The 12,629-nt window shown below is 40.4% G+C and overlaps 1 protein-coding gene across 24 annotated transcripts in view; it reads left to right on the forward strand.

Annotated features, from left to right (window-relative positions):
* The window catches only part of SNAP91 (synaptosome associated protein 91), a 140,875-nt gene that overhangs the window by 90,334 nt on the left and 37,912 nt on the right, over positions 1-12,629 (forward strand). For 13 of the 24 annotated variants that reach the window (XM_039530044.1, XM_039530050.1, XM_039530049.1 and 10 more), the window contains 2 exons: positions 5,888-5,902; positions 6,056-6,226. The exons of 7 other annotated variants lie outside the window; for them this stretch is intronic. In XM_039530044.1, coding sequence (XP_039385978.1) covers positions 5,888-5,902; positions 6,056-6,226 — 186 coding nt within the window. The remainder of the gene's footprint in view (positions 1-5,887; positions 5,903-6,055; positions 6,227-12,629) is intronic. 4 more of the 24 variants (XM_039530047.1, XM_039530065.1, XM_039530054.1 and 1 more) reach the window with 1 other exon arrangement.

The following is a 12,629-nucleotide window of genomic DNA, read 5'->3' on the forward strand; positions in this document are numbered from 1 at the left end:
CCCTTGACTTCAGTTTAGAAGACAACAGCAGCATTGAGTAGGGCCCTACCAAATTCACGGCCATGAAAAATGCTTCACAAACCATGAAATCTGGTCTTCCCCCATGATATCTGGTGGTGGTGTATGATTTTTACCCTATATTATACAGATTTCACAGGGGAGACCAGTGTTTCTCAAATTGGGATTCTTGACTCAAAAGTGTGTTGTAGTGGGGTCGCAAGGTTATTTGGGGGGGAGGAGGAGCGCAGTATGGCCACCCTTACTTCTGCACTGCCTTCAGAGCTGGGTGGCCGGAGAGTGGTGGCTGTTGGTTGGGCCCCCATCTCTGAAGGCAGCATCCACCCTACTAGCAGCAGTGCAGAAGTAAGGGTGGCAATACCATACCATGCCATCCTTATGTCTGCTGCTGGCAGTGGCTGTGCCTGCAGAGCTCGGCTCCGGGCCAGCAGCCTCCTCTCCAGCTGCACCACCCCCAGCAGCAGCACAGAAGTGTAAGGGTAGTAGTACCGCAAACCTTCCCCCCACCCCCAATGAGAATCTTGCAGAACCTCCACCACCCCCCAGCTCCTTTTTCAGTCAGGATCCCTACAATTACAGCAGCGTGAAATTGCAGATTTAAATAGCTGAAATCATGAAATTTATTATTTTTTAAAAAATTCTATGACCAAGAAGTTCACCAAAATGAATCATGAATTTGGTAGGGCCAAATGAGGAGAGTCTGAAGACTGCAAGAAGTTCAGAGCCAGACAAAACGTCTTGCAACTTTATTTAGTGTTTGTTTCTATATCTATGACATATTTTGTTAGTAAATCACAAATGCTACTTTATGAAATGACAAAGGAGGCATGCTCATTAAGGGTTCGGAGTGGGTGGGGAGATGCATATACTAAAAGGTGTGACTGTAGCTGCAGATGCACATTTTTACTATGTTAGAAGCTACAATGGTCTCAATTTTAGAGTGAAATTTTTTTTCCCCACAGATACTACACTTAGTTTCTATCTTAAGTGAAACAGAAGCTTTGGTACTTTAATTTCACTGTCCATAGCTGTTAAAAAATGCCATTTTTTTTTAATGGAGATCACTGAATCATGTCGCTGTTAGGGGGCTTATTCCTTAATCCTCTCAGTTCCCTGGTCCTTCTCGCATGAACAGAGAGCAACAATACCTGAAGTCCGAAGGTGCAAACAATTTGATGTTTGTTGGGGTGAACTTCCAGCAAGCATGATTACAGTTTCCTTCCTTGGTGTCCCCCTTCCCAGCTCTGATGCCAGAGAGCTTTGCCTATATCCCTGTTCCCATTTCCCTCCCCCCCCTTAGCAAAACATTATTCCAATTTCCCACTCCACCCCACTTCCTGATTGACTGCAGACTATATAGCCGGGGTAGGCAACCTATGGCACGCGTGCCACATTCGGCACGCAAGCTGATTTTCAGCAGCACTCACACTGCCCAGGTCCTGGCCACCGGTTCGGGGGGCTCTGCATTTTAATTTAATTTTAAATGAAGCTTCTTAAACATTTTACAAACCTTATTTACTTTACATACAAATTTCATCCATCTTGGATCATAAAATAGTCTAGTTATTTTCTCTTTCTAATCCCATAGTACTGGCACAATACTGCTATCTCTGAATTTATCATGTAAAATTTAAGATTAATGACATTTCTACTCAATTTTTTACACTCCCACTTTAAAAAAAATAAATCACAAAATCAAAGTTTTGGTTCTATAGACCAGGGGTAGGCAACCTATGGCATGCGTGCCGAAGGCGGCACCCAAGCTGATTTTCAGTGGCACTCACACTGCCCGGGTCCTGGCCACTGGTCCAGGGGGCTCTGCATTTTAATTTAATTTTAAATGAAGCTTCTTAAACATTTTACAAACCTTATTTACTTTACATACAACAATAGTTTAGTTATATTATAGACTTATAGAAAGAGACCTTCTAAAAACGTTAAAATGTATGACTGGCACGTGAAACCTTAAATTAGAGTGAATAAATGAAGACTCGGTGCAGCACTTCTGAGAGGTTGCCGCCCCCCTGCTATATAGTAAATCTTGAGTTCTGCTTAGGTATACCTTAACCAATCATTTTACTGAAATTTAACTAACTAATCCTAACATATGGTAACATGCTTATCTAACCAATTATATCCCACCATCTTAATTGGCTTACACTCAACAAAATTAATTATACAGCAGACCGAAACAGTCACAGAACCAGACAGAGACCATGCAAATAAACAATAGCAAAGTGGAAACTATAATGACAAAACAATACAGAAGTGAGGATTTCACAACTACATCTATAAAGATATAAGGGTTTCCCAGCTGTCTATTGATAAGTGAGTTCTTACCAAACAGAAAACTAAATTTTCTTTTACATCTTCTAGGCTTCCCTTTATCTGGAGGTGATAGATCGGATCACCTTTTTAACAACCCAAAATTGCCTTATTTCACTGACTGGTGAGGATGTGACTGTTCTCTTCCCAGCTTATGGCTGCCCAAACTGTTTAGTCAAAGGCCTTAGCCTAAGAACAAGGTTTTAGACTATCATAGTGAGATAAGGCCTATAAACAGGCAGACTGATTTTGATTCTTGTTTTATACCTCTATAACTAGCTAAGTGATAAGAATACACCTAAATTCTTCAAGTATAGGCCTTTGCAGACAGGCCTGAATATCTATATCCTAACAATAGCCACTGCTGTTTTTAACAGATTTGTTGAGAGATGCTACAAAGATTGACGTTTGCTTCCTATTAGAAGGCTTATCGTATAAAGGCTCTTAGGCCTGGTCTACACTAAAAAGGCGGTTCGAATTAGGGTACGCAAATTCAGCTACGTGAATAGCATAGCTGAATTCGAAGTACCCGAATTCGAACTACTCACCCGTCCAGACGCGGCGGGGTCGAACTCCCTGGCTCCCCCGTTGACTCCACCACCGCCGTTTGCAGTGGTGGAGTACCGGAGTCAGACGCGATAGTTCGAACTCCGAGAAGTCGAACTCACCGCGTCGACCCGGACGGTAAGTGTAGACTAGCCCTTAGTCTCCTTTTCATGATAGTTCATCTTAATTGAATCTTCTAAATCAGACAGCAAGCACAGTTCTGGCAGGAACCATGGCAAACTTTAATCTGACTCTTTCTTTCAATGTGCTCCAAGTCTGACCACTCTAGAAGAGGATGGCAGTTTTCATATTAACTCAATAGTAGGCTTTTCTAAAGCAAATACCTCTTTTGCCTTTTGAAAATCTGGCACTTGAAGTCATAAAACTAAAAAGGACTTCATGGGTCATTGCATTAGCAGGCAACCATGTTGTATAATCCCATTCTTAAATTTATCAAGCACTTGCTGGCTAATGATCTGAAGGTGAAAGTCTCTACATCCCATTATTGCATCCCTGAGCCATTCACTCCAGCTATCGGTTATCACATGTGGTATTTTTCTGAACACTTGGTAACAACTTGTTTTGCGCCCCTCTTGCATGTTGTGCATTCTAACCAACACTTTCCCCCATGTATGTAGGGAAATCACAACACATTTTCTTAATAGAAATACAGGATGCTTCCACCCCCTCCCCTTCCGTAATACTATAGTTTTTTGCTGGTGACAGTGAAGATAGACAAAAAATGTGAGTGCAGATCACACAGGAGGGCTTGTTCATTTTCAGGCTTCCACTATTCAGTTTTCTCTTGCGTCCCAGTTAGGGGTGGATTTGACAATCTTATGTGCCTTTTTCTATTCCATCCACATGCATCCAGGACCATATCTGATAACATCCCAGCCTGCTTATACCGGGCAATCAGTTTCAGGGTTCTGGTAATCCATATGTAGTATTCTGGTTCCCCATAATTACATTTCCAACTGTTAACCTCATTGATGTATTGAAATGATTGTGTTATCTCTTTTTGCAAAAAGCCTCTAGATGCTACTGTCCATTTGCAGTTTATCTATTCATTATAAGATGAAGATAGATATTAACTTTTAGGCCACACTCTAAGCCCTTAATGCTGAGGACCTATAACCAAACCTACTTTAGTTATATATATTTTGGTTCTTCTACTTGCTGTTACAGCTTCAATAACTTCCTTTAGTTATCTTCCCCTGAGATCCGGTCACTGGTCAATAGTAACCTAAAAATCATGTCTGGTTTTGAGGCTTATCTGGTTATACATCTTAACAGGACATACTTTGCCAAAGTACTTGCACCTCTGGGAGACTTTGCTTCCTTTCTAATGCAGCTGGGTTTTTTTTCTAATGCAAAATGCTTCAAATACGATACAGTGAATTCCAAACCACTTGTACTGTGTATTAATCACAATTGTGAACTTTTTTATGGAAGGTGTAAGACAAAAAAATCATATAGGATGCATGAGTGGTATCCTGAAGCAATTGATATAGAATGTTTTTGAATTATCTAATTTTGTCACTGTAATTCTGCTCTAGTTTGTGCTTATGTGCTGGAAGTAGGGGTGCTTGGGGCACTTCCACACCCCCTGACTTGAAGTGGTTTCCATCATACAAGGTTTACAGTTTGGTTTAAGGACTCTCAGCATCTCCACTGTACAAACTGTTCTAGCACCCATGAATGTGTGCCTTTTTGTATAAATTTGGGATGAAGCATGGATATAAAAATACCTCTCATTTTGCTTCCTCATTTTGTACATTGTCCTATTGCTAAAATGTTTACTCTGATGTAAAATTTTAGAATTTGCGCATAATCATTTAATTCTGATAGGACAAGACCACTTGATATTCAGTTAGATTTCCACAAAGTAGTTCAATTTCCACCCAAAACTGACAAGTTGAAATGACAAAATAAAAAGTTTATATTTAAAGACTCCAATTGGCTGTTGATAGTTTGCTACATCATTTTCTATCTTGCAGTGTGGCGTTTTTTAAAATGACTCATTTTGGATGACTAACTTCAACATGAACTCTAGTCTTGAATCCAAACATTGTTAACCAGCCAGTCCAATGTCTTTTTTGTGTGTATGCGCATTATGTTTCTGGATGAGGGACCAATATGAAGCAGTCTCATACTCCATATGTCATAGTAGGCTTTGAGGAAAGGGGCAGATTATAACTGAATATTTTGTGTGCCAGTTTTTAGAACTGTATTAGTCAAATAATCCTTAACTCTTAAATTGAGGTTTCATTTTAGTTGGCCATCAGTAGTTATGCAAATCTAAGCAGGGGGAGAATATTTATCACTGACAAACCTTAGAGCGACCCATTATCCTGGATAATTCCATTAACCTATTTAGCTGTAAATATATGGGTTAAAGGCAAGCACTTTGGAGCTTCCGTTGCAAAAATCTCTTAAATACAGTAGCCTTGAGATAGACAGCAATATGGAAAATAGGGAGACTGGTATAATCTGTGGCAACAAAATACTTAAATTGTTTTCTTGTTCAGTGCCAGTATAGTCCTGGATTTTTAATAACTGATGTGACTCAAAGTACTTTTCTTACATAGAAAACGTTTCAGTTAGCTAAAACAAACTATTAATCAGCAGTCCATTCAGACTCACTGTTGGTAGTGTATTTAATAGAAACTATGTAATGAATGAATTTGACAAGTGAATCAAAATTCCGTGCACCAATGGGTAAATAATTGAATCAAGCTATTAAAGAAATGGATTCAGTTTCATGTCAGGCTATTCACGAAGTCTTTACTTTGACCTTTCAAAGTTCCTAAAATTAGACTGTCCTATATAAGCTCAATTCAAGTTATCTGTGGCATGTCTAGGTAGACTGGCATACTATTGATTGAATTGTTCAGAAATTGTTTCACGTGTGTGGCTAATGTACATGTTCACTCTGGCAGTTTTGTTAACTCTGCGATTTCTTTATATTGCTATCATGTAATGGACAATGTTACAGACCTCTTGGGAGAGGGTGAGTAACGCTTATTTTCTAAGCTTCTTTTAATAGAGAATTGTTAATATAATTTTAACAGCTGTCTTTGCTTCTTGGAGTCTAGTGGTTTTTTTTCCCCCCTTCTCTTCCGCTCACTATTTCCATTTGGTCTTCATATATGGTTGCATATAGACAATCTGGCAGCGCTTTCCAGTGTTACTTCCGAGCCACAGATTTCAGATCCATTTGCTCCAGAGCCTAGCCCAACTACTACTACAACTACTGAAGTTGCAACTGCTTCAGCATCTGCTACAACTACAACAACCATTACTGCTGTCACTGCTGAAGTGGATCTCTTTGGAGGTTAGTTTCGTTGCTGTAATGCTGCAATTTATACAGGAAGAATAAGCCATCTTGAAATCATCAACTTTCATAGTCTAACTAAAAACTTGATCTTGTGGTGTCAGGAAGCCCAGATTATTCAAGTAATTAGATATATTTGAATGGAACTTACAGATTAACTAAAGTTTTTTTTCTGGGTTGTTTTTTTTTGGTCATTGTACATTCTGAAAGACTTTCCCTTTTCTGTGTGCAGGGTTTCCTTTTTGCATATCCCCTGTGGAGGGGGAACATAAAACAGGATACATTTTCAACTGGCTACACACTGGGTTCTAAGCTTAACTCTTACGTCACCAATTATAGAACTAACAATTAACGTTAAAAATTAAATAGTGGAAGGATTTAAAAAAACAAAACCCACTCATCTGCAGATCTGCATTTTTATACTGTAAGTGAACCTAAGACCTTTTCATTGAAATGTATAGGCTCATGTCTCTAAAATTACCAGTGCTCTACAGCTGTTTGTCATTGACTTAATTGGCACACTCAAAGACCCACACTGTGCTATTCTTTGACCCTTTCTTTAAATTCTAGTAATCTAGTCCTAAACTTTCTTGTATTTCAGAAGGCTTTGTTGAAGTTTTTTGTTGAAAGTAAACCCTAAAAAGTGTTTTGAAAACAAAATTGTCACTGACTGGCATAATTGGTGCCTTTTTCCTAATTTTTTGAATTGCTGCATAGCTGAACCAAAAGGGGAATCCTACCCAAAGAGATTGAAATGGCAAATTAAATATCTACTGCTAGACTATCAGGTAAAACTGGGCCCTTTCTCTGCCTTTTGCTGGGCCAACAGCAGAGTGAGAATATCTGTAGCCTGGTGGCTAGTGCACTCACTTAGGCTGTGGGAGACCCAATTTCAAGTCCCTGCTCCAATTATATACAGTGGAACAGCTTCAAAAGGAGAGATTAGGAGACCCAGATCAGAATGTTGATATTATATACAGGCTATTGGCTAGGGCATTCCCCTGCAATTGGGAGACCAGAGTCCAAATCCTTTCTCTCCATCTGATGTGGAGGGAGGAATTGAACCCAGATCTCCCACATCCCAGGTAAGTGCCGTAACCAGCGAGAGAGAATCTATAAGAGTAGCACCACCACCTCCTCCCATTTTGTAAATCTAGTCCTCCTAGTCTTTGCTCTTGTCAAAATGGCTGAAATTGAACCAATTTGTTGAGTTAAATTTTTTAAATGTATCAATTTTGGTTTGGTGAAACTATTTTTGGCAAATGTGATGTGAATTGGCAAATAGTTTTGGTCAATCCAAAACTACATTTTTCGGTGAATAAATTATTTGCCAAAAATTCACCCAGCTCTGGCTTCTGCTTCTATGTGCTTGTTGGTTTGGGTTCTTTGACATCCCTTCTACAGAATCTAATCACCTTTTCTTTATATACTCTAAAGAAAGCTCCTATGAAATCCATGCCCCAAGGAAATTAATTGTGTTATTGAGGAATGTTTGGTATTGCATTAGAACTTTCTGGTAATGTGTCCATCTTCTGTACCCTTGAAGCTTTCTTGGTTGACTAAAGCTATCAGTAGTCATGTCTCATTTGGTAAGCAATGATGATTTTTAAGGGCTTAGGCAGGGTTCTGATCATAATCTTATCTTTTCCTATTTCTTTCTGGTTTGTCTTCTCCATCACAAGCTTCCTGTCCGAAACTGATTCGGGTTCGATAAGCTTTGTATTGGGTGAGGAAAAACAGGCTGGACCAGAATAAGGTGCAAAGCCAAGTGGCTGCGTTTATTTGGGGGAAAGTTACAACTTGGGCCAAGGGAGAGAGGCAATTTTTAGCTGGGATGTTGTTAGGCAATATAAACAACCCAAAAATCATTAACAGTACAATTCTATACTGCTCACTGCACCACACTGGATAGGCAGACACACCAATCCCACAAGATGGGAATCGGGTTCGTCAGGGCGGTGCCCGGTGCAACACAGGAAAGAGACCCACAGGCCACTGCCTCAACCGCCCTTGCTTTCACACTAAGGGTAAACCCAGAGTGTGGTGCGGCTGCAGTTGGGCAGATTCCACTCACACAGACCGCGGGGACAGGAACCCCTTGGTCAGCTAATCCCCAGGTGGAGACAGCTCCCAGACACAAACACTCTGGACAGACAGAGCAGTGACTTACACACTTAAAACAGTTTACAATAAACAATTTATTAAAACCTTAGAAGAACTATACACCTAGGCAATTGTGCAATTGAGCTCAATACTTTAATCCTTAACACTGTGTACACACTTGGTACTGGGTTAGGGAGGGGAAAATAGGAGGCTAGATAAGCAAACTGCTAGAAATTAGAAAACAAATACCGCACTCCAGGCGCAGCTGACCAGCAGAGCAGACACCAGAAGCATGATGAGGTCCCAGGAACAGGTCCAAGGCGACAACAAAGACGACACGACATGAGCTAGCTATACCAGGAGGAGACCTTGGCCGAAAGGTTGATCAGGTCCTTCAGCTGACACGGGTTGATCAGGCCCTTCAGCTGACACGCGGACACTCCACAAAGATTTTGGGGGGAAATCTAGTTTTATAGAAAGGGTCTCACTCACTCGTGTCAACATCTGATTGGTCCCTGGTTCCCCCTCCCTCCAGGCTTCGAGCTGTTGCCCCCCACGCTGGCAGGATTTGCACACGGCACACTGGGGTATCTGGGCAGAATTAGGTCTCTGTATACAGTACTCTGGAGTTGCTGGGCAGAACTAGCCTGACCTCCAGACAACCGGGCCCACAAAGAGCGGGAAAATGCATACTACGGAGTTGCTGGGCAGAATCAGGTCTTTGCACACTGCACTAGCCTGACCTTTAGACGGCCCAACAGAAAAAAAAGCAGGAAAGTACACACAGCACTTTAGTGTTGCTGGGCAGGATTAGGTCTCTGCCCCTTTCCTATGCAACAAGAACCTGGTCCAAGATGGAGGCTGCCTTGTCCTTTTAACAGGACAAGATGGCCGTGGACCGACAATTGGCCATACAGAGCCATAACTGCGTATCAGGTTGCGACACTTCCCACCCTCCTCAGATTCCCAATCACACAAACATGTCCTGAAGTCATCCTCATTTCAAACTTCCGACTGCAGCTAAAACTGTATACTTTGCCATATGTTATTTTGCATGCTAGACTCTGTATCTTCTCTTCTGACTCCTGTACCAGTAAAACTCAAAGGATTGGGGATCCACACATGTGCTTGAACCTATCTTATCCTTTTATGAACAACAAAGGTAAAAAGATTACATTTCTTGTACAGAATTTTTACCCAATATATCTTTCCCATGATTTAAAATCACAGAAGTCCTGGAAGTTCCCAAATCTCTTCTGTCCATACAACCCACTAAATAGGGATTCTTGTTCAGGTGAGCACATGTAAAATTGAATGAGCCTTCATCAGACAGGCAGTATTTAGATAAACAGACTTGGTTATCTACAGCTACTATTTTAACTGCACAAAAATATGCAGTCCATAAGCAGTCAAGCCATTTCTCTATACTTCAGCAATTCCAGCGAGCTACTGCTGAAGTCTGAAGTGCTACTCAGCTCCTAGTGAGAAGAAGCTGAGTATTCTATACTAAGGGAGGATGAACATTCATGAAGTGCTTTTTTCTCTTATAATGGGTTACTTTCTGAAGCACTCATGATTACTATCTGTGGCAGAGAAATCTAGGACTACATTACCTGCCTCAACCTTATGACTCAAGGGTTCCTACTGTAATTTCCAGGAGTCTGAAGGCTACTTCTCACTGAACACAGTTTACACACAGTTCATACAAATGTGTATAAATTATGTATAGCACAGTAAACATACCTATTGCTTTAAATATTTTAAAATATATAAATGAGAAATTGAAATGTGAGCTCTAAGATAGTAAAATTATAAATGTACAACTGCATATACTGCAGAAGAACAGTTATTAAATTAAATGTTTTACCTATAACATTTTCTTACAATAAATTTTATTCCTCAGCAAAGAAGCTGCAAATGTGACTTTCTTTATAGTTCCGCAACTAAATGCAATTTATCAGCTTCATCTGTGCCTTGCAGTTAAAAGAAAATGATGACTGGGGGGACTACCTTTTTGTCTCCATAGGCCATGTTTATAACCTGTGTCAGGGAGTTTGTTTAAAATGTCTAGCAAGTTAAACAAGTTGACTGTGCACTGTGTGAAGAAGAACTTCCTTGTATTGGTTTTAAACCTGCTTTTCAGTGTGCTAAAAATAATTAGCATCCTAAACTATATAGTAGAACATGTCAAGAAACCTTTCTTTTATCACTTCAATGATATTTGGGTCTCAAGCAATTTGAAAAAGAAGTTATATCTGAGATTATCTGTAACCATCAGTAGCTACTTTCCATGGGTGAACAAGTAATGGTTCTAGACTTCTGTTACCTAGATCTTGTCATTTGAAGAGGATATTATGAAGAAAAAATTTATAATTTTAAATACCAATCTGCTCAGATCCTAAGTGAATAGCCATTTTTTTTCTGCCTAAAGAAATGGTTGACAATTTTTTTTGCCACTTTTTTCTGGAAAAAAAAATCAAATCTTAAACCATTTCTCTCATAAGAACATAAGAATGGCCATACTGGGTCAGACCAAAGGTCCATCCAGCCCAATATCCTGTCGGCCAACAGTGGCCAATGCCAGATGCCCCAGAGGGAGTGAACCAAACAGGCAATGATGAATTGATCTCTCTCCTGCCATCCATCTCCACCCTCTGACAAACAGAGGCCAGGGACACCAGTCTTTACCCATCCTGGCTAATAGCCATTAATGGACTTAACCTCCATGAATTTATCTAGTTCTCTTTTAAACCCTGTTATAGTCCTAGCCTGCACAACCTCCTCAGGCAATGAGTTCCACAAGTTGACTGTGCGCTATGTGAAGAAGAACTTCCTTGTATTTGTTTTAAACCTGCTGCCCATTATTTTCATTTTGTGGCCCCTATTTCTTATATTATGGGAACAAGTAAATAACTTTTCCTTATTCACTTTCTCCACACCACTCATGATTTTATATACCTCTGTCATATTCCCCCCCCCTTAGTTTCCTCTTTTCCAAGCTGAAAAGTCCTAGCCTCTTTAACCTCTCCTCATATGGGACCCATTCCAAACCCCTAATCATTTTAGTTGCCTTTCTCTGAATCTTTCCTAATGCCAGATATCTTTTTTTGAGATGAGACCACATCTGTACACAGTATTCAAGATGTAGGTCTACCATGGTTTTATAGAAGGGCAATAAGATAGTCTCCATCTTATTCTTTATCCCTTTTTTAATGATTCCTAACATTGTTTGCTTTTTTGACCGCCGTTGTACACTGCATGGACATCTCAAAGAACTATCCACGATGACGCCAAGATCTTTTTCCTGATTAGCTGTAGCTAAATTAGCCCCCATCATATTGTATGTATAGTTGGGGTTATTTTTTCCAATGTGCATTACTTTACATTTATCGACATTAAATTTCATTTGCCATTTTGTTGCCCAATCACTTAGTTTTGTGAGATCTTCTTGAAGTTCTTCACAGTCTGCTTTGGTCTTAACTATCTTGAGCAGTTTAGGCCTGGTCTACACTAAGGGCGGGGGTCGAACTAGGGTACGCAAGTAGTAGCTGAACTCGAAGTACCCTAGTTCGACTTACTTACCCATCCAGACGCGGCGGGGTAGAACTCCATGGCTCCAAGGTCGACTCCGCCACCACCGTTCGCGGTGGTGGAGTTCTGGAGTCGACTGGAGTGCGTGGGGAGTTCGAACTATCGCGTCCCTCTCTGTATTGGCAATACCTCCCAGCTTTGTGTCATCCACAAACTTTATTAGCACATTCCCACTTTGTACCAAGGTCAGTAATAATAAGATTGGTCCCGAAACCGATCCCTGAGGAACTCCACTAGTAACCTCCTTCCAGCCTGACAGTTTTCCTTTCAGTATGACCCATTGTATTCTCTCCTTTAACCAATTCCTTATCCACCTTTCAGTTTTCATATTGATCCCCATCTTTTCCCATTTAGCTAATAATTCCCCATGTGGAACCGTATCAAATGCCTTACTGAAATCAAGGTAAATTAGATCCACTGCATTTCCTTTGTCTAAAAAATCTGTTACCTCCTCAAAGAAGGTCAGGTTGGTTTGACACGATCTACCTTTTGTAAAACCATGTTGTATTTTGCCCCAGTTACCATTGACCTCAATATCCTTAACTACTTTCTCCTTCAAAGTTTTTTCCAAGACCTTGCATACTACAGATGTCAAACTAACAGGCCTGTAGTTACCCGGATCACCTTTTTTCCCTTTTTTTTAAAAATGGGAACTATGTTAGCAATTCTCCAGTCATACGGTACAACCCCTGAGTTAACAGATTCATTA

This window comes from Mauremys reevesii, linkage group 3 (genome assembly GCF_016161935.1).
Source record: "Mauremys reevesii isolate NIE-2019 linkage group 3, ASM1616193v1, whole genome shotgun sequence".
Taxonomy (NCBI): domain Eukaryota; kingdom Metazoa; phylum Chordata; order Testudines; family Geoemydidae; genus Mauremys; species Mauremys reevesii.